General features: G+C 42.4%; 1 protein-coding gene across 2 annotated transcripts in view; it reads left to right on the top strand.

Moving 5' to 3' along the window:
* RYBP (RING1 and YY1 binding protein) overlaps positions 1 to 17,612 on the top strand; it is a 66,544-nt gene extending 48,932 nt beyond the window's left edge. Inside the window, exons 3-5 of one of the 2 annotated variants that reach the window (XM_077276231.1) lie at positions 5,843 to 6,526; positions 15,273 to 15,368; positions 16,867 to 17,612. In XM_077276231.1, coding sequence (XP_077132346.1) covers positions 5,843 to 6,526; positions 15,273 to 15,368; positions 16,867 to 17,119 — 1,033 coding nt within the window. In that variant the 3' untranslated portion in view covers positions 17,120 to 17,612. The remainder of the gene's footprint in view (positions 1 to 5,842; positions 6,527 to 15,272; positions 15,369 to 16,866) is intronic. The other variant, XM_077276232.1, reaches the window with a different exon arrangement.
* The last annotated feature ends 3,814 nt before the right edge of the window (positions 17,613 to 21,426 follow it).

Below are 21,426 nucleotides of genomic sequence, written 5' to 3'. Positions count from 1 at the left end.
GGGTTCTCTGGTTTCCTCCCACACGCCAAAAACATACTGATAGGGAATCTAGATAAGCACTGAGATAGTGACCCATGTTACAGCCAGGGGGCGCTGTATGTGCCCCTCAGGATACGCATGGAGGCGTACCTGTAATGGTGATAATGAAAGTGTCCGGCATGATTGTAAATGGCCGGTATGTGTCGCAGAGGTTGTCTGCGCTTTAAGCCTGTAGTATTAATGTTCCAGGACCTGTAGTCCCACAAGTATTTGTATAGTTTGTAAAGGGAGTCTTGCAGGGTTAGTTGGTGAGCTGGGTAGGACTGGCTAATCACACACACCACCAATCTATGGAAGTGGTTACAGCTACATAATGTTACCAGGGTTTGGGTCACATGTTCAGAGTGCATGGCCTGTGTGTTGGAATGTCCTGGAGTGGACTGGATTCCTGGAAGCACATGGTGAGACCATGGACTGAAGGCCTGTGTGTTGGAAGTGCCTGGGACTGGACTTCCTGAATAGCGCAAGGGGAGGCTGTATCTGCAGAGCCTGGGACGGCTACTGTGTTGGGAAAGCCACAGTTCCTACTGCGGGTCTGGACTACCTGAAGTGCCCTGGTCACAAGGACAGTGATCTCAGTGAGGCAGCTTTTCCCTGGGATCCATGACTGACATGAGTCAGTGTGTGGAGCCGGAGCTCCTGTAAGGTAACTCAAGATAAAGGGGGTTACGGGCAGAGACATATCTGCCATTGGAACAGACTGTCGGTGGTTGATGTAAATAATGAACTGTTCGTGGTGCGGTTTATGAAGTTTAATAAACCGGATAGACTGTTTATGTGGAGAAACCATGCCTGAATGATTTAATCCCGTTGCCAAACGAGTGTCCCCCAACATACTCAGGTAGCGCTATCCCACAGCACCTAAAAGAAATATTTCTTACACTGGCGCACAGATGTGCCTGGTTCATTAGGGAGCACAAGCCTCTTTTTTTCTGGTGCATCTTACTCCCGTGAACAAAACTGCTGAGTAAAATGCTGGTCTTGATGAATCCAAACCACCATCGTATTTCTCCTCGCTTTGCTTTCAAAACACAAACATTCGGCCAAGCGTTCATGTTTTGAGTGGGTGGGGGAGTCGGGAGACCCCAACATTAGATAAGTCTTCTTAACTCAGCTGATCTTTCGGTTGACATCTAGGTCTCCTGACTCCCCTATGAACAGGACTGGTTGGCTCAACCGCAGGGCTGTGGAGTCGGAGTCGTGGAGTCTGAGTCCATGTCATTCAAACTGAGGAGTCTGAGTTGGAGGTTTGGCTTACCGACTCCACAGCCCTGCTCAGCCGCATGCTTCTGTGTCCTGCAGCGAGCGACTGGCAGATGATTCCTGGGGACTGCTCATCTCCTGTAGAACAAGAGGATCTGCTCGTCAGAAATCTTATGCCAGATGATTCTTTTTCCCCTGATATCATCTGTTGAAGTTAGTCTAATGCGTATTGGAGGTCGGACTTAGAAATTTGATCGACATGACCAATTCTTCTCTTATCCAAATATATCAGGAGTCAGGCAGTGGCCAAACGTATTAGATGGTCACCCAGTCCTATCAACATCTGCTCTTTGAGTTGACTTCTCTCTACTGTGTTTGGGGGGCAAGTACATGGTCAATTTGTGCCTGGTTGTCCTGACCATTCTAACAAAAATAGACCGTGTATTTCTGGCACCAAATGTTGAAACCGCCAACTATTAGAACTATCCAAGATCGTTGAATATAGAATGGTCAGACAGATCCCTTGGCTTCTGGTTGTGTGGAGACATCTGCTAATCTATAACCAATGGTCCAGAGTACAGCGCCCGGCTATGTTCTGCAGACCCGTAGGGGATGCATAGCTCTGCGCTGCGCATTCTCAGAGTCATGTTCTCGGAGTTGCTGGTGGTCCCTGTAGTTGAGTCCTAAGAAATGAATAAGTAATCACTTATCTTACGGAGAGAGAACAGCTTTCAAACTTAATACAAATCCTTTACTTCTCTTTGCTGTCCACAATTAGACATCATGATGATTTTTTTTTTTGTATATGTCTATATCTATCTCTATCTCATTTCTTCAGGTTGCGTGTGGTATTGTCTGTGTAAGAAAATACCAATGATTTTTTTTTTTCACCTTGTAAGAATCCAATACAAAGAATGACTCTGCCCCCAAAAAATATCCATGTATTATGTTTCATAGTCTGATGCTCTTTGAAAGGAAGAGGAAATATCAATGTCTTCACGTATACTAATTTATTTTTTGTTTTCGCAGTTCTTCCTATGTTCTCTTTTAGCCACATTAGAACTACATGTGCAGATTATTTAGGCTCATTCTTGACTATCCTCAAATCTCTTAAAACGTAAATCAATTAATTGAATTTCCTTTTGGGTTAACGATTTCTGCTTTTGAAGCCCAGATTAAAGGAGTGTTTTCTGATCTGTACTACCCATCGTTGCCTAAAATGAGAATTTTTTTTTTATTGGCGGTTGAAGGTGGGATGTTGAGTTATTGGATCCTTTTAAGATCCATCAACGCTTCTACCAGTCCCTACTCTCACAATTTCTTTCAATAAGTATGAAACTGTCATTCCCGAGACAAAATAATCATTCCGACTCCTTGGAGAAAAGCGGCAGCAGCTATTGTTGTGTAGAGCAATGCTGTGCTGCGATGAAGGCACTGCTCGAAACCAACGTGCCTTGAATCGGAGATTAGCTTCTGGACGCCTTCACCTCCTCTCAGACTTAAGTATCTTCTTTCACTTCTTCCATTGCAGGAAAGTAGCACAATGCGACTGATACTTATGTCGCGGCGACTCCTGATGTCTGGCCCCCGATTGCTACAGTGCAGCCGACTCGGAACCTCCGCATGAATCCCCAGTATCTCGTTATTACCAAATCACCCTTGGATGGAATATTTGAGACTTGTTGAAGTGTGACCAAAATATGTGTCTACATAGAATTATAACTATGACTGAGGAGAATATTGAAGATTGTGGAAACCAGTTACACGACTCCCAGTAGCCCATTTTTTTTATTTTTTTTTATTTTTTTTCTGTTGCCCAAAATGGAACATAACAAAATTTCCATTTTAGGAAGATCGACTAAAATAAATGTGCAGACTCTGATACATATAGAATTAGTCTACAAGAGTTTATATATTGCCTAAAGGTAAGGTGTTAATACACATAAGATGGGGGTTGGTTAAACCAACCAATTTTGTCAGGATCGGCTGAAAACGTGGTGTTCTTACGGTAGACAAAGAAGGTCGAGGCATGTTTGCTTTCGATGTGCAATATACTTTTGTTCCAAGATGAGCATTGGATGGCCTATGAGTCTCCTTATGCTGACTTGTATGGCACTCTCCACATGGAGAGAAGTTACCCCTTGTCAGAGGTCACTCATGGGGCCAAATCCATTCTCTCGCTTCGCACTGAGGAAGAGAAAACACTCTATTTGCAGAAACGTTTTGGGTATCTGGTTTGGCTTTTATCCAAAGTCATGTGGCAACAGACTGTATTTACTTTCGGGATTTTTAGTTCCAGTACATGGCAATAGAGTTCTAGTCCCCTTCCTTTCTGAAGAGGCAATTTGCATATTTAATTTACCAAAGGAGCATAGTATGGCCTATATAGGCCCCGTCTCACTAAGCGATTTACCAACGATCACGACCAGCGATACTACCTGGCCGTGATCGTTGGTAAGTCGCTGTGTGGTCGCTGGGGAGCTGTCACACAGACCGCTCTCCCCAGCGACCAACGATCAGGGGAACGACTTCGGCATCGTTGAAACTGTCATCAACGATGCCGAAGTCCCCCTGCAGCACCCGGTAACCAGGGTAAACATCGGGTTACTAAGCGCAGGGCCGCGCTTAGTAACCCGATGTTTACCCTGGTTACCAAAAAAAACAAACACTACATACTCGCCTTTCGGTGTCCAGGTCCCTTGCCGTCTGCTTCCTGCTCTGACTGAGCCGCCGTACACTGAGAGCGCAGCGGTGACGTCACTGCTGTGCTCTCACTTCTCACTGTACGGCCGGGAGTCAGTGAGAGCAGGAAGCAGACGGCAAGGGACCTGACGGACATCAGAAGGCGAGTATGTAGTGTTTGTTTTTTTTTACATTTACGCTGGTAACCAGGGTAAACATCGGGTTACTAAGCGCGGCCCTGCGCTTAGTAACCCGATGTTTACCCTGGTTACCAGTGAAGACATCGCTGGATCGGTGTCACACACACCGATTCAGCAATGTCAGCGGGGCCTCAACGACCAAAAAAAGGTCCAGGCCATTCCGACACGACCAGCGATCTCGCAGCAGGGGCCTGATCGCTGGTACGTGTCACACATAGCGAGATCGCTATGGAGGTCGCTGTTGCGTCACAAAACTTGTGACTCAGCAGCGATCTCGCTAGCGATCTCGCTATGTGAGACGGGGCCTTAAGTCTCTTTACACTTGCATGTCTGGCATGTCCCTCTCTACAAGAAGAGATGTTGCCCCTTAGGGTACCGTCACACTAAGCGACGCTGCAGCGATAGCGACAGCAATGCCGATCGCTGCAGCGTCGCTGTGTGGTCGCTGGAGAGCTGTCACACAGACCGCTCTCCAGCGACCAACTATGCCGAGGTCCCCGGGTAACCAGGGTAAACATCGGGTTGCTAAGCGCAGGGCCGCGCTTAGTAACCCGATGTTTACCCTGGTTACCAGCGTAAAATGTAAGTACATACTTACATGCGTCCCCCGGCGTCCGCTTCCTGTAATGACTGAGCGCCGGCAGTAGCAGGGCACAGCGGTGACGTCACCGCTGTGCTGTGCTTTCACTTTCAATTTGCGGCGCTCAGTCAGTGTGGGAAGGAGACGCCGGGGGAAGCATGTGAGTATGTACTGTTTGTTTTTTTTTTACATTTTACGCTGGTAACCAGGGTAAACATCGGGTTACTAAGCGCGGCCCTGCGCTTAGTAACCCGATGTTTACCCTGGTTACCAGTGTAAAATATCGCTGGTATGGTTGCTTTTGCCGTCAAACACGGCGATACACGGCGACCTAGCGACCAAATAATGTGCAGACCTTCTAGCAGCGACCAGCAATTTCACAGCGGGATTCTGATCGCTGCTGCGTGTCAAATACAGCGATCTCGCTCCCTAGGACGCTGCAACGTCACAGATCGCTGGCGACGTTGCTTAGTGTGACGGTACCTTTAGACACCAGTCCGGCATCTCTCATACAACCAAATCTGATCTCTTGCTTTGTGCTGAGGAGGGGCAACACCCCGAAACACGTGTATCCAAGTAGAGATTCACGTTTGGCTTTTACTCTGTATCGTGTGGCAAGGCTCGTTAAAGGATTGATATTGACTTTTGTGATTGCTACTTCTAAGTCGTCTTCATCTTTAATCTGTATTTTCACCGTAGGCGATCCTAGTGGGTATACTTTTTGGGAGGAAGTTACTCTGGAGCTGAATGAAAGACAAAGGCAGTGCTATTTACAAGTGATTGCCCACGAACTGTTTTTCTGTAGAACTGTCACTTTATAGGTCAATGCTTTACCCATTATGGAATTTTGACAATTACTTACGGTAATTTTTCTTATTGGGGGAAATGTATTTTGTGCTTATTGCGTCATACTAGTGCTGTATAATGATGAGCGAACGTGCTGGGATACGCTGTTATCTGAGCATGCTCGGGTGCTAACCGTGTGTCTTCGGAACAAATCGGCCATTCTTGTCCAAAAATATCCTCTTCATTACTGGATCTTAATAACTTTGTGAACCTATTGTACAAATAATCTTTTTAGGTTTGTACCTGTTTGCTTAACTAATATTCATTTTTTTTTTTTTTGTTTCTTTCTTAGGAAGCCTAGAATAAACTCCCAGTTAGTGGCGCAGCAAGTTGCCCAGCAGTATGCCACCCCGCCACCTCCAAAGAAGGAGAAAAAAGAGCGAATTGAAAAACCTGAAAAGGAGAGAACAGACAAAGAAAAACTAGAAAAGGAAAAACCCGAGAAAGACAAGCTGGACAGAGAGAAACTGGACAGGGATAAGCTTGACCGGGAAAAAATGGAAAAGCTTGACCGGGAAAAAATGGAAAAGCTTGACCGGGAAAAAATGGAAAAGCTTGACCGGGAAAAAATGGAAAAGCTTGACCGGGAAAAAATGGAAAAGCTTGACCGGGAAAAAATGGAAAAGCTTGACCGGGAAAAAATGGAAAAGCTTGACCGGGAAAAAATGGAAAAGCTTGACCGGGAAAAAATGGAAAAGCTTGACCGGGAAAAAATGGAAACGCTGGACCGAGAGCGAATAGATCGCGAAAAGATAGACAGGGAAAAACTAGACAGGGAGAAACTGGATCGTGAAAGGCTAGACCGTGAGAAAATGGACAAGGAAAAGATGGGCAGAGAAAAAACAGAGAAGGTTAAGACTGATAAAGAGAAACCTGAAAAAGAACAGAGAGTTGAGAGAGAGAGGCATGTAAAAGAAAAGCCTGAGCGGGAGATTAGTACAAGTGTTGTCAAGAAGACAACTTACAAAAAGACACGGTAAGTGCAGGACATTGAGTGGCCACCAGGTTTTGGCACATGATGCTGATTGTTATGATGGCTACAGAGCGTCTGATGTGGTTGAGTCCTGGTGTTAAATGTTTCAAAAATGTACATTTTGGGGCACTAAAGCAGGAGGTTTTACACTATGACGATAGTATCCTTTCTCACCGAATCCCTCCCTATTGTATCTTATCAAGACCCTTGGAGAAGAACAGGCTGTGTAACTTTTGGCCAGTTGACCCGTGTCCTCATCTTACGATGCCAAGTGCTTAGCTCTGCGCAGGTTCACACCTCTCAAGGGGACAGATCTAGACTAAATCTGGTCACTAACTCTGTCTCCCCGATAGGGTCAGGCGAAGCAGCTATAGTATGCATGACCTTACGCCAACCAGATATTGGTCAGCTGTGACTTGTACGCGAATCTTTTCAAAACTAGTAGGTACAATGTTTTTTTGTTTGGTTTTTTTTGTGTGTTTTTTTAAGGGGTTGTCGACTTATAAAAAAAAATCTTTAGACGTGTGAGAAAAGTACACCAAAAAATTCATACTGCCCTATCTCGACATCTGGTCCTGATATGAATGGCAGCCGTGAGTCTACACGGCTGCCATTCTAGGCTCAACGTGTGTGGTTTTCTTTTTTCCTATTGTGTTTTTTTTTTTAAGTTGACAGCTCCTTTTGGATAATGCTTTTGAGTCTCGATTCATTAAAGTGTTTTGTGTAAAACACTTGAAAAAGCTGCAAAAAAGTCTGCACAACACAAAGTTGCACTAAGCTTTAGCAACTTTTGGCATTTTCACATCATTTTCAGGCAGCTCGGTCAAAATGGGAGAAGCTGGGGTGGACCCAGGATGGAGTGTGGCAATGTCCGCCCATCAAATTCATCAATAATAGCAGCATTTTTTTTTAAGCCGGAAGTATTACTTCAGTCCCTGACTTTAGTAGCATTTCTGGCAAGACGTAAGGAAGAGCACACCACTGAAAAGATGCGTCATATTCATTAAGTGGCATCCCTCTTAATTAATTTGGCACATCCTACTCCAAAACGACCCCTTCATTAGGAGTACATGTACAACGCAAAACTTAATGAATCCGGTCCTTTAGTGTCTAGTGCCACAAAATATAAAGGTTCTTTGTTTCAAACATGTAGCTTTGTACCCGATCGTTTTCTGCGTTTGCACATGGGTGGCATTCACAATTTTTCAGTTGTGGGGTAAATATTGTGAGCGGAATTGACAAATCGTTGAGTGAGCACAAGATTGTTGAAAAATGTTTTTTTTGTTATTACGATTGCTTAGAATTTCAAAATTTCCCCCTAGAATTCTGTTTTCTTTTTGAGTTTTAAGAAGTCCTACTTGTTCCTTGAAAGGGTTAATCCTAAATTCATAAGTTGTCCCCTATCCATTTATTTATTGCTCGGTTCTAACCATCGGGACTATCTTATGTGTGGCTGTAAGACAACCGGCTGCAGCAGGAGCCTCCCCTCGGTAGTAGGACTAAAATATAGTCAAAACCCACCCACTTGACTAATCCAATTTTTCAATTGTGTGAAAATTGAACAGATCTGCGGAAGGTCAACCAAACTCCTCTGCAAGACTTCTTTTTGAGGTATTGATCATGTTTCTGATGCTGTAGACTAATAGTGGGGGTCTCTTGTCCACCCCTAACATTTATTTATAGGGTTAATGTTCTTTTAGCACATTGAACAATATTCTGTATTTATGAAAATAATATACCACCTAATACCTAAAACAGTCAACGAAGCTCTCGGGTCGGGAACCAGAGTCCAAAATTATTTCCCGAAACAGTAAATTTTATAAAAACATAACTCTACGTTGTCACACGATATAATTAGAATTTTTTTTTTTTTTCACCTGGAAAATATTGTTCAATATTTGAGTCATTGTCCTGTGGTTACACACACTTATTTAATGGATTTAGATTTTACGCCACTCTACTTCTTTTCAGGATTTTCATGGGGTTGCTGTGCAAACCTCAGCTGTTCGAAGAGACAAAGTTGTACATGCTGTAAATCCATTCCAAGATCCCGATTCCAGTAAGGTTTATTCAAAATACTCAAGAGACTAAAATCCAAGTTCACCATAAAACATTACAAACGGCGGCGTACTTTTCACAAGCCCAACTAAGTGTTTCGCTTCAAGGCTTCTTCTGGGGTACAAGCTAGACAAAAGGTTTTTGGCAGAAGAAAGTATGTTGTCCCCGTGTTTGAGTGGGTTTCCTCGCACATTCCAAAGACATGCTGATAGGGAATGTAGATTGTGAGCCCCAATGGGGACAGTGATGTCTGAAAAGTGCTATGAAATTAATGGTGCTATATGTGAGTATAATGTTGAATTTGGATTTTAATCTTGTTAGTATATGGCTGGAATCTAGACCTTGTAATTATTTTGCGCTTTGTACAGCTTTATCTCTCAAAATAAATGAGGTTTGCACATAATCCCTGCGATGTCTGTAAAAGCAGAGGGAGACCGAAACAAGAAAATTGTACAAGATCTGTGTAAGATAATGGAGCAGTGGTCAGTGGTGGACCTCAACTTCATTAATTCTTAAAGGGAATGCTGCAGACCAACCAAACGATGCCATCATCCATTTCTGGCAGTCCCATAGAAAATGAATGGAGAGGAGGAGCACATGATCGACCACTGCTCCATTTACAAGGGGCTCTTCCAAGCTCTGGATCAGTAGGGGGTCCTAGCACACAGACCCCAGCAATTGGGAAGGGTTTAGGAGACCTTCCAAACTTGGTACAAGATCCCTTTAGCGGCATGTTTTCAATTCCATTGATGCAGGAGAGTTGGACAAACCCAAGCTCTGACTCCTTTAGAGATAAACATTATTTTTTTTTTTTAGGCCTAAAATGTCCTCGGGTTACTAACGTGACGCTTGCATAGTGGGTAGGCTTTCTTTCAAAGATGTCTTGATAAGGCTTCTCTGAGGTAAGCTAGAATCTGGCAGGCCTGCAGGACTGAGGGGCTGGGAATAACGAGGATTGCCTTATCCGCAGGAGAAAGCCTCCCACAGAGCGGCCTCTTATGTCACTTACTCGAGGCCGGGCCTAGACCAGAAAGCGTGTGTGCGCATTACACGGTTCAGTAACCCTAAGAATTGCCACTCTATAATTTTCTCCTTAGTCCCAAGATGTCGATCGTCTGAATCCTGGGCCCGGTTTATTTAGAAGCCTTTATTATCAAATGGAGGGCAGGGAACAGAGGGGGAAATAAACAGGGCCCCCGCTTCCATCACTGACAACAAACCTTCAGTTCTCTGTAAGTGTAAATTGTGTCATTGTAAACATGGCGGGCCCGGCAGCTGTAGGAACCAAGACGGGGAGTGAAAACCCTTATTGTTCGGGAATAAAAGTGCCTCATTGTTTGCTCTCGCATGTGAGAAACGCTCACATTTGGGGCTGAAGAGCCCATAATTACTTTATATTGGGAGGCTGTGTATTTGTTGCCACGGTTTCAATAGCTAATTTACATTCCAAAACACAGGCGCGAGGGGAATTCTGGGATACGTGGGCCACAAGATGCGCGTATGTTGACGCAAAGGATTCCTTTGTGTGTTCGGAGAAAGCACTTGGCTCAGAGTTCATGTGTTTTTTTTGGGGGGGGGGGTTTAAATCCCATTTCACAGGCCCGAGAGGCATCGCAGAAAAATTGTTATTGAGAGAAGGCCTAATTGGGATTATTAGTAGTTGGAGTACAGGGAACGATATATAGAAAAAAAGACCGTTGAAGGGATTTGTCTGGGATTTTCAAGATTTATCGAAAGTAACCAAGGGCTGAACGTGCTCAAAGTACCTGAACCGCTTGCAAAGAGGGTACGGACAGGGCACACATTTCATAAAGGGGATGACGTGTATATATAGTATTTCTTATGTATTAAATATGTTATAAAAAATATATAGCACCATTGATTCAATGGTGCTGTACATGAGAAGGGGTTACATACAAATTACAGATATCACTTACAGTAAACAAACTAACAATGACAGACTGATACAGAGGGGCGAGGACCCTGCCCTTGCGGGCTTTCATTCTGCAGGATTATGGGGAAGGAGACAGTAGGTTGGGGGTTGCGGTAGCTCCGGTGTTGGTGAGGCGGTAGCTTCAGTAGTGGTGAGGAGGCAGCGGGGTCAGTGCAGGCTGTAGGCTTTCCTGAAGAGATGAGTTTTCAGGTTCCGTCTGAAGGATCCGAATGTGGTTGATAGTCGGACGTGTTGGGGCAAAGAATTCCAGAGGATGGGGGATATTCGGGAGAAGTCTTGGAGGCGGTTGGGTGAGGAGCGAATAAGTGTGGAGGAGAGAAGGAGGTCTTGGGAGGACCGGAGATTACGTGAGGGAAGATATCAGGAGATTAGTTCAGAGATATATGGAGGAGACAGGTTATAGATGGCTTTGCTCACCTAGCCAAATCAGTTCTCATGCTTCGCACTGACGAGGGCCAACAGCCCGAAACACCGTGTCTGCGAATTGAGATACTGATTTGGCTTTTATCCTAAGTCATATTGCACGACCCGTTAAAGGGTTGATTGTGACTTGTAGGATCGCTACTTCCAACAGGTGGCGCTATAGAGTTAAGTCCTCTTTTTCTCAGAAGAGGCAATTTGCATAGGTCAGTATTAGTAATTTGAACTGGATACGCTGAGAAAATGGGAGCCAGTGAAGAAATTTGCAGTGGGGAGAAGTGGAGGAGTAGCGAGGAGAGAGATGAATTAGTCGGGCAGCAGAGTTAAGGATGGACTGGAGAGATGCAAGGGTGTTAGCAGGGAGGCCACAGAAAAGGATGTTGCAGTAGTCAAGGCGGGAAATGATGAGGGCATGCACAAGTATTTTAGTAGATTGACGTTGAGGAAAGGACGGATTCTGGAGATATTTTTGACAGTCAAAGGTTACTCCGAGGCAGCGGACTTCTGGTACGGGGGAAAGCGTGATGTCGTTAATTGCGATAGATACTGTAGGTCAGGTAAGGAAGATCTATGAGATGGAGGAAAGATAATGAGTTCAGATTTGGATTTGTCCACATTGAGTTTGAGGAAGCGAGAGGAGGAGAAGGAGGATATGGCTGATAAGACACTCCGGCATATTTATTATACAGTGAGAAACATAAGTATTTGATACACTGCTGATTTTGCCAGTTTTCCCACCTACAAAGAATGGAGAGGTCTGTAATTTTTATCGTAGGTACACTTCACCTGTGAGAGACAGAATCTAAAAATAAAAAAACTGAAAATCAAATTGTATGATTTGTACATAATTAAATTGCATTTGATTGCATGAAATAAGTATTTGATCACCGACCAACCAGTGACCATTCCGGCTCTCACAGACCTGTTAGTTTTCTTTCAGAATTCAGAAGCCTTCCTAGTCTGCACTCATGACTTGTATTAATTGCACCTGTTTGAACTCGTTACCTGTATAAGACACCTGTTCACACACTCCAACCTCTCCACCATGGTCAAGACCAAAGAGCTGTCTAAGGACACCAGGGACAAAATTATAGACCTGCACAGGGCAGGGATGGGCTACAGGACAATAGCCAATCAGCTTGGTGAGAAGTCAACAACTGTTGGCACAATTATTAGAAAATGAAAGAAACACATGATGACTGTCTTCCTCGGTCTGGTGCTCCATTGTAGATCTCGCCTCGTGGGGTAAGGATGATTGAGAAAGGTCAGGAATCAGCCCAGAACTATACGGGAGGACCTGGTCAATGACCTGAAGAGAGCTGGAACCACAGTCTCAAACATTACCATTAGTAACACACTATGCTGTCATGGATTAACATCCTGCAGGGCATGCAAGCTCCCCCTGCTCACCCAGCCCATGTCCAGGCCCATTTGTCCGTCACCAATGACATCTGGATGATCCAGAGGAGGCATGGGAGAAGGTCATGTGGTCTTATGAGACCAAAATAGAACTTTTTGTTATCGACTCCACTCGCAGTATTTGGAGAAAAAAAGGATGAGTACAACCCCAAGAACATCATCCCACCAGTGAAGTATGGTGGGGGAAACGTCATACTTCGGGGGTGCTTTTCTGCAATGGGGACAGGGCAACTGCACCGTATTGAAGGGTGGATGGATTGGGTCATGTATCGTGAGATTTTGGCCAACAACTTCCTTCCCTTAGTAAGAGCATTGACGATGGGTCGTGGCTGGGTCTTCCAGCATTACAATGACCCGAAACACACAGCCAGGGCAACTAAGGAGCGGCTCCATAAGAAGCATTTCAAGGTCCTGGAGTGGCCTAACCAGTCTCCAGACCTGAACCCAATAGAAAATCTTTGGAGGGAGCTGAAACTCCATGTTGCCCAGTGACGGCCCCATAACCTAGAAGACCTGGAGAACATCTGTATGGAGGAGTGGGCCAAAATCCCTGCTGCAGTGTGTGCAAACTTGGTCATGACTTACAGGAAACGTCTGACTGACCTCTGTGATTACAAACAAAAGTTTCTGTACCAAATATTAAATTCTGTTTTTTTTATTGTATCAAATACTTATTTCCTGCAATAAAATTCAAATTCATTATGTAAAAATCCTACAATGTGATTTTTCTGGACTATTTTATCGTATACTTACAATAAAAATTACAGACCTCTTCTAATGTTTTAATCATTGTATCCAGCATGGAAAGTTTTATGAAAGTTTGCAAATCGCCTTAATTGGGGACTTGTAGAAAAAGTCAGACGGCATGCTTGAAAAACACCTACAATAGGTCGAAACATTGCATCTGTTTGGCAGAATAAAAACGTTTGAACTTTTCATCATCAACCCTTGGACGCTTTCTACCCTTTTCTATATATGCTGTTTCCAAGTGGGCTCTTTGGGATCTTGGAACTGGCATCACGTAAGGGGTATAATTCCCGGATCCATAGATGTCAAGCCATGAGTGGTGCGGACATTTTTTGCCACTTATTAGAGGACTTGTCTTTATTCCTGTGTTGGGGGAAAAAAAGTATTGAATGTAAGTTGTTTTCAAGCCCCAGCTTTACCCCAGTCTATTTTCCTGCCTTTAGCTGCAGTGATATATCAAAACTTACTAATTTGGAGTACAGAGGATGTCAGTGAAAAGGTCGGCTCAGCACCTGAGTCTCCGTAACTGCACATTTGGACATCCATGCAACTCTTTCCGAGGCAGAACCGCAATTCATGGACTGTCCGCAACTCTCCCAACCAGAGCGGGAGACCCACGGCCAGTCCGTGCATTGCTGTCCGATCTCTGATGGATTTGCATGGATGTCTGAATTCGTCCTAACTCTGGGGAACACAACACTCCGAGGAGGATGCAAGTGCTGAGCCTTTCATGGCCATCAGATGTACTAAAAATTTGAGAACATTCTGTTATCCATGCTGCTGGGGAAAAGCAGGGGTTTGGAAGCCACTTACATTAATTTTTTTTTTTTTTTTTTTATACAGGAATGATGACAAATCCCCTAACTAAAATTGTTTGCAAAGTATCATGACTGCGTGCGGCACAAGATTACTAAAAATGTTTACTCTTTTTAAAGGAATTATTTCATGGTTAACTTCTGTCCCATAAGCTCTATAAAAGGGATAGAAAAGAATCCACCACTTTGAGCCAAAATGGAAATCTGCTTTATAGATGGCTCTCGCTGTGACTCTCTTGATTATTTTTGTATTATATGGAACATATTATTGGCTGGCATGTAATATTTAATTTCCAAATTATCGGGCTGGCAGAAGCTCCCTCCTGACAAAAATCCACTTTTTTGCCGAGGGTGCTGGTAGTCTAGATTCATTTTAATTGGGGACTTTGAGAAAACCCGTTTTTATTATTTTACATTTATGTGAAAAGAAAAAATTTTGGCTTTCTAAGTTCATGAAGGAACGTCCTTCATTCATTCATTCAGGAGATCACCATCAGCTAATCTTATAGAAAAGGGGGCTCCTCAGAGCTTCTTTTTAAGCCTTTTCTATCCCATTGCAATCGAAGGGATATCCAAATTATTTTGCCGCCTTTCTCCTTGTATTATATGAAGTTTTGGAAATATAAAACGACAGTCAACTATGCCCTCTACTAATTTCTAGCCAAAGAAAGACTGGACCGTGAGATGGGAGGAGGACACTAGTCTCGCAGTCAGATTCTTGGAGGACTACTTGTTGAAAGCACTTTTCTAAAAACCTTGTGTTTTTTTTTTTTTTTTTTGGTGGAAATAACATATTTAAAGGGGTCATCAGATGATATCTGCTTTCTTTTTTTTTTTATTTTGTAACCTTCAGGTAGGTTTTAAAGGTATATTCGATGGTGCCGTGACCACTTAGGTCGAGTGTCATTTTATGGAGACGAGTAGTCATTTCTGAAGAAAAGCCAATTGCCCTTTTCTGGCACTCCTATTCATCTTTATGAAGCTGGTCCCATTATTTCAGAGTTTGAGGTTGGAACTTTCCCTAACTATTATTCTTAACTTAAGGGTTTGTAAAAGTCAAATTTTGGAGACTTTTTTTGGACTAGGGTTCACTTTTTCTGCCTACTTCTTTCTATGTGAATGTTTTAACAAAGTTGACTGACTATGCATGGTGCACCATTAAGGCAAGTGAGTGGACCTTCCACGCTTCTCAAGTTTTTAGTGATGATGGAATACATGATGGCAGCTGCCATCGGCTCTCCACAACACTACCTACATTAACCAAACTGATGTTCTTACACAATTGCATGTATTGACCAGTTCTAAGTGCACCATAATGTTGGTTGTGTCTCCACAGACCAAAGCTGGATATACACCGAAACCCTGAACATGAAATGAACAGTATTCAGTCCGCAAATGCAACAAAGATCAGTAACTTTAACCACACTTCAAGGTGAGTTTGAGGAACGGTAGTGTTTACTTTTTTTTATTTCGGAAAGACCCATTGGGACATCAAAAATTCTGTTAGAATTTAGAAGCCATTATCAAGTCCTTAAGCTTCTATATGAGGCTGGTCAAAAATAGAGCAGCTCTAATTTTTTTTATTATTTTTTTTCAATGCTAACCAAACTATGGTGACTTCCAGGCCTCATCATCTATGCCATGTAGATGTCCAAATCCCACCGTAGCCATATTAAAATGCCAACCCCAATGCTAGCCACGGTATCGACATTGCTTACTGCTGTTCCCCCAGTATCAACCATAGTTGCTCCAGTCTGCACAAAACGTAGCCACTATGGAAGTGTCTATCGTTGACTTACTGACTCTTGCCATGATCTAATTGAATGTTCATAGAGGTTTTGGGAAGGATCGTGTAGCCCACTTTTAGTCACAGACTAGTTCTATGAAAGGGTTATTCTCATTTTCAATCTTAAGAATCGCACTGCTCTTACATCCTAGCTCCCCGCACTCCTGGACATTGACAGGTTGAACCAGTGGCATGATCGCATCTCTGGTTCGAACTCCGTGCTACAACCAGAGTCAGCTTTGCCTCTGCAGCATCAGAAGACCACCGTGGCACTGAATCCCACCGGATCCATCAACTGGTCAGCTTTAGAGCAGCGCTTGCAAGCTATAAAACACAGAGCTTGTAAGTGCTACTCTCCATGCCTAGGAGACCAACCACCTTCTGATAGACTACCGCGGTGGCCAGTAACCTAAGCAAAGAGCAGTAAGCAATAAAAAGCCTCTATTATTGAGAACAATGAGGATTTTTAGAAGTTTTCACAAGCACTTTGCAATCTTTATCAAGATGAGAATAACCATCTTTGCCCTACTCTCTAGTATGAGATGATTTTTGCCAAGTACTAAGACCCTTATGTGGGGAAGTAATAGTGAATAGTCCTTTTTGATCTGATGGGTCCATTATGTTCTGTGCATTGATCCTCATGTTGTGGGTAGGTTGCTTTCTATGAATATATTGTATGATGTGGTAATAGTGCCATCTAGCAAATATTGGCTTAGTGCAAAATGAAGGACAAGAAGAGGAACTAACTAATTTTAAACTTGACCCAAAAAATGCCAGTGGCGTTTGTGGGTAGAAGGGTTTGCCGAGAAAAGGTTTATCACCATCCGATCACTTTCTACTAAATGCATGATTGTTTTTGTGATTTTTTTTCATTTTTTTTCTCCTACCCTGACGTGGCGTCCTTTGACTGTTAGCATCATGGGAGTTGTAGTTGCATCAGTTGGAGAGTTATCTAATGCTAATTAGTTGTATCTTAAGGTAACCCCTTGAATAACTTTTATAAAGGGTTGTCTGACATGGGTCCTATAGGTCCACACTGACCCATTGATCTCCTCTAGGCATGTGTTAGAGCCCAACGGACTCTCCATTAATTAATCTGTATTCACGGTGGTTCTTTATTTTTTTATTTTTCTCCTTATTTCAGGCCCAGACTGAAGAACGTGGACAGAAGTACTGCACAACAACTCGCAGTAACAGTGGGCAACGTGACCGTAATTATCACAGACTTTAAAGAAAAGACTCGTTCTTCTTCCACCTCGTCCTCCACAGTCACCTCCAGCGCGGGCTCGGAACAGCAGAACCAGAGCGGCTCTGGCTCAGAATTCACAGACAAGGGTTCCTCCCGTTCCTCAACCCCTAAGGGCGACATGTCCGTTGTGAATGACGAGTCTTTCTGAAAAGAACAGAAAAAAAAAATATTGCACATACATTGGGCAGAATAGACTCCGAATCGCGGTCAGGAATTCCCAGACACCCGCCTGCCTCGTCTTTCTATTCTTGGATTATTATTATTATTATTTTTTCGTTTCCTTTGAATGAAATTTTTTTTTTTCCTTCCTGGACCCCAAATTAGTGCTACTCCCAAGACCAATTCTGCTCCACTTGGGAACCTGGCTATCATAAAACATCATACCATCAAGATTAACCCTTAACAATTGCGTATTCCATTATTTTATAGCATTTACCTAGAGATCATTTGTCATTGGATGTGCACCTAAATCTACTTTTTATACAGATCTACTGTTTTTGTTGTTTTTTTTTTTCTTTATTTTGGAATTTATTTATTGCATTGACAACTCCTTTATTTGCTTTTTTTCTTCCCTTTTCGCCCACTCCTGGTTCCTTTCTTATAATACAGCATATTATCAATTTTTATACATCAATATATATAAAAATATATATAAATATATATAAATAAATGGTTATTTAAAACCAATACATAGAAAAAAAAACACTGGTGCTTGATACACTGTGAAGTGAAGAATTAAACACAGGCCCGAAGGTTTTGACATTTTAGTGCCAGAAGTTTAGGATTGAGGGTGCAAAAAGATAGTGACAATAAAAATAAAAAGTGTGAACCTTCTGCTTTGTTCCAGCCCCTTTATACCAACTTGTGTTTCCCATGTCGTCATCTTACTAGAAATTGTTTGTCGTGGTGAACAGGAAATGCAAGTCTCTTTGATTAGAAGGGTGGCTTGTAGCATTCACAAATATGTATGCAAAGAGTTTATAAAGGAACACAAGATGATGGCCTTTCCAGTCAAGATCCTGGGCTGTGGTTCCAAGGTCATGACAAGCCTTGTAGACTCCCATTTTCCGGTATAAGCATCTTTAGGTTTCCACTTTTGCATCTTCATAGAACAATAAGATGTGTTTTGGAATCTCGTGCTCCACACGATGAGTACATGGAGCTCTTTTGGGATTTAAGGGGCTAGAAAATGACAGCAGTACATCTTAAGAGGGTACAAAACTTGGGTTGATGAAATGTTGCCATTGACTGCAGGTTTCCCCGGTCTTCTAGGCCAATAAATTGGTTGTCCTATCTTGGGTAACCATGATATACCATCTGGTCTTTAGAGGACCTACAACCCAGAGCTTATCAGTCGTAATAATCTTTCCTATGCATATCAGGCCCTTTAGTAGTAATGTCAGGTGGTGGGTCAGTGAGTTTTCTGGATTCGCAATTGTCATCCTGATCGGTCACCTGTGACCTAAATCGGTTGTGATGCAGCTCAACCTTGATTCATGAAATGTTATCTTAGAATTGTAAAATATCACTTCTCAGTAGATATTTGGTAAAGTCCAAATTTTCCTCTAGAATGGCCAAAATTGCCAGATTGGGATGCCGAATATCATATACCTAATCCTTTTCCTACTGAGAGAAACTGTTTATTCTATTGGTGTAGGTAACTTGTCTAGAAGATGTACCGAAACTTCCTATGTATTTGTGACTAATACAAATTACTTTGAGACGTCGTGATTTCAACAACCCAATAACGTAAACGCCGCCCCCCCCCTTCAATTTTCTCCGCTGTCTTGGTAGACGTGACTTTTGAGTCACCATGAATAACTCCTGGGTATTAGTTAGGAGGTGTAACTTGACTTCTTATTACTTTCATCTTCATTAGACTGTAGTTTTAATTATTTGTCTATGCAATGACTTCAGTACAACTGAGGTTTCAGGCCTTTTGTTTGTCCCAGTCTAATCTAATAACACAAGTCATGTCGAAAATTTTTGAGTGATTACGAAAACAGAAGGAAGACCAAGAAAAGGCTTTTTTAACATTCAGAAGGTATATTTTTGTATGCATCATTCTGGTAGGTTTTATAAGCCCCTTGATGTGATATTTTGAAGGGTCTTTTTACCAGTGCAGATCACTCTTATGCTAGATGTAGAGCGGGACTTGAGCCATGAGCTTGAGGAATTAAACTAGACTTGTACCTACAGAATTAATCGAGTCACCCTTATTCGATGCTTCAGAACAATGGAAACCACTTTGGGTAAACACCTTTACAACTTGGTGTACGAAGAAATCTTGTGACCCAAAAGTTTAATATAGAATCCAGCTTGCACTCTTCTACCAAAGTTGTAATGTTGACCTCGTGGGTACAGTCTTTAGTTTACCAATGTCGTCTCGAATCCTGAAAGCCACATGTTTTCCATGCCAAGATTGACTGACTGGTACGGCAAAGATTCATCCATTTCCCTTAGCCCAAAACCTAAAACTCCAAGTCTATCCAACGTCTGCCTGTCCTCTTCTCATCTATTATACTGAAAACCATAGTGAGTTATTGGACAACCTTAGGCACAGATGATCAAAGATTTTGTCTAAAGCTGAAATATCATGGACACCTTGTCGTTATTTACTATGTGAGGTGTTACGAAATGGGAATTGACAATCCCAGTAGATTTCTGATCTTCTTGATTTCACCAGTGCCCGGTAATAGCTTCCAAATGATCCAAAGAGTGGTCTGTCCTACCAAAATTAGCACCAGATGCTCAATGGCTTAGTGCTCAGGCAAAGCCACCATATGGCTTGACAATACTTAGTCACAAGTTGACTCTTATCCACTGCGGTGGTATTTTACATGGGAAGAGCCAACTTCTATGTTTGTAGATCCTCACAAGATAGTCCAATAATAAGAAATCTAGTGTGTAGTAACGAGAGAGGTTCCTGAAACCTTACCAAAGCCGAGGAGGAGCACTTACTTTTTGGGAACATCTAGGGCAATGACCTGCAGCTGTTGCGAAACCTCAACTCATGTTCGAGACGTCTTACTTTCAGAGTTACAGGGATCTTTTGGAACTAAAGAAAAAATTATGATAATGAAATACAAGATGTTTTCATTTCAATCACTATGTTTTTATTTCTCCGCATTCTAAAACTGCTTGTGCCGGATTTGAGTGGATAGATTTTGTTTACCAGTCCTCCAGAAAATTTTCATTTTTGTGTTTTTAGACTCCTCAAAATATACTTTTGTGAATGTTACAATTTGCCTTTTCTCGGAACGTCTTGCATGTTGTGATTAGCAGTCTATCACAAAACTCAACACAAGTTATTAGTTTATGGATATGGTAAAAGTCTGAATTCTTGGTGTTGTGTATTAAACTTTTACATGTTTTTCTGCCGTGAATTTGACTTTAGCTCCATGATGAAGGTCATAGGTTTTGATGGGACCATAACAACCTAGTTTAGGATCTTCTTTAATTGCCAACAGCTGTGTGCAGCGCAAACTCGTTCCATCTTCTTCAACTTAATTGTGCAAATATAATTGTCCGACTTTTTTTCTGGTAACTGATCATTGTTGATTTGGCCTTTGAGTGTATGTTCTGATTAATTTTTATACAAATGGTTGCCCTCCGTCAGATGACTTAAATTTATTGGCTTGTGCACCCTACTGTCAATGGTTTTCCTTCTCAGAATTGCTAATCATTGATGACTAATAAATAATCCTTCAACATTTTGTCCCATCGGTTACGATAGAGGTAAATTATATAAGTTTACTTCTATGAATAGAGTGTAAAACTAGTCGAAAGCGAGTCAATATGTTGTTGCTAAAAAATGTACACTTATTTGAACTCCTTCAAACAATTCTGCTTTCTCTCAATATCTACCTTAAAGGGAAGGCCAGGACACTTCCAAGATGGTCTTACTGGTTCCATCAAAACTGTTAGGTTAAGCTTGCCATCATCTTGTATTTGAGCACTTCTGGACCATGTGGATTGTGCTCCACTCTTTTTGGGGGGTTTTAAACGATTTCTAAACCATTTTTCCTACTGGTCACTTGGTGCTAAACATTTTTTAATTATTTTAATGTCTTCATATTAGTTTGTGTGTGGAAGTCCTTGAGTGCACTTGGGACCCGTCGAAATGGACCACTAAATTAATTTACTCCAAATCAAAAGGGTTGTTTTTAGATTAAGAGCTCGTGCACACCACCTATTTGTCAACGATGGCACTCGTACCTATATCCTATTTTCTTAGGCCTGAGAGGCCCGCGGAAAAAAAAATGAGAAGTCTAATATTCAGCTGCATGTCCGATCAATGGAATGCTATGGGCCAGTGAAAATAAATTGGACTTCACTCAGATGACATCCCAGTGCGGACCGATTTTTCACAGATTGACAGAATGGAGAAGGTGGAGATATTTTTTTAATTTTTCTCTCTACATCCGAGAAAAATTGATTAGAATAATCGGACCA

The sequence above is a fragment of the Ranitomeya variabilis genome, chromosome 8, assembly GCF_051348905.1.
Source record: "Ranitomeya variabilis isolate aRanVar5 chromosome 8, aRanVar5.hap1, whole genome shotgun sequence".
Lineage (NCBI taxonomy): Eukaryota > Metazoa > Chordata > Amphibia > Anura > Dendrobatidae > Ranitomeya > Ranitomeya variabilis.
This window is presented reverse-complemented; position numbering and strand designations above follow the sequence as displayed.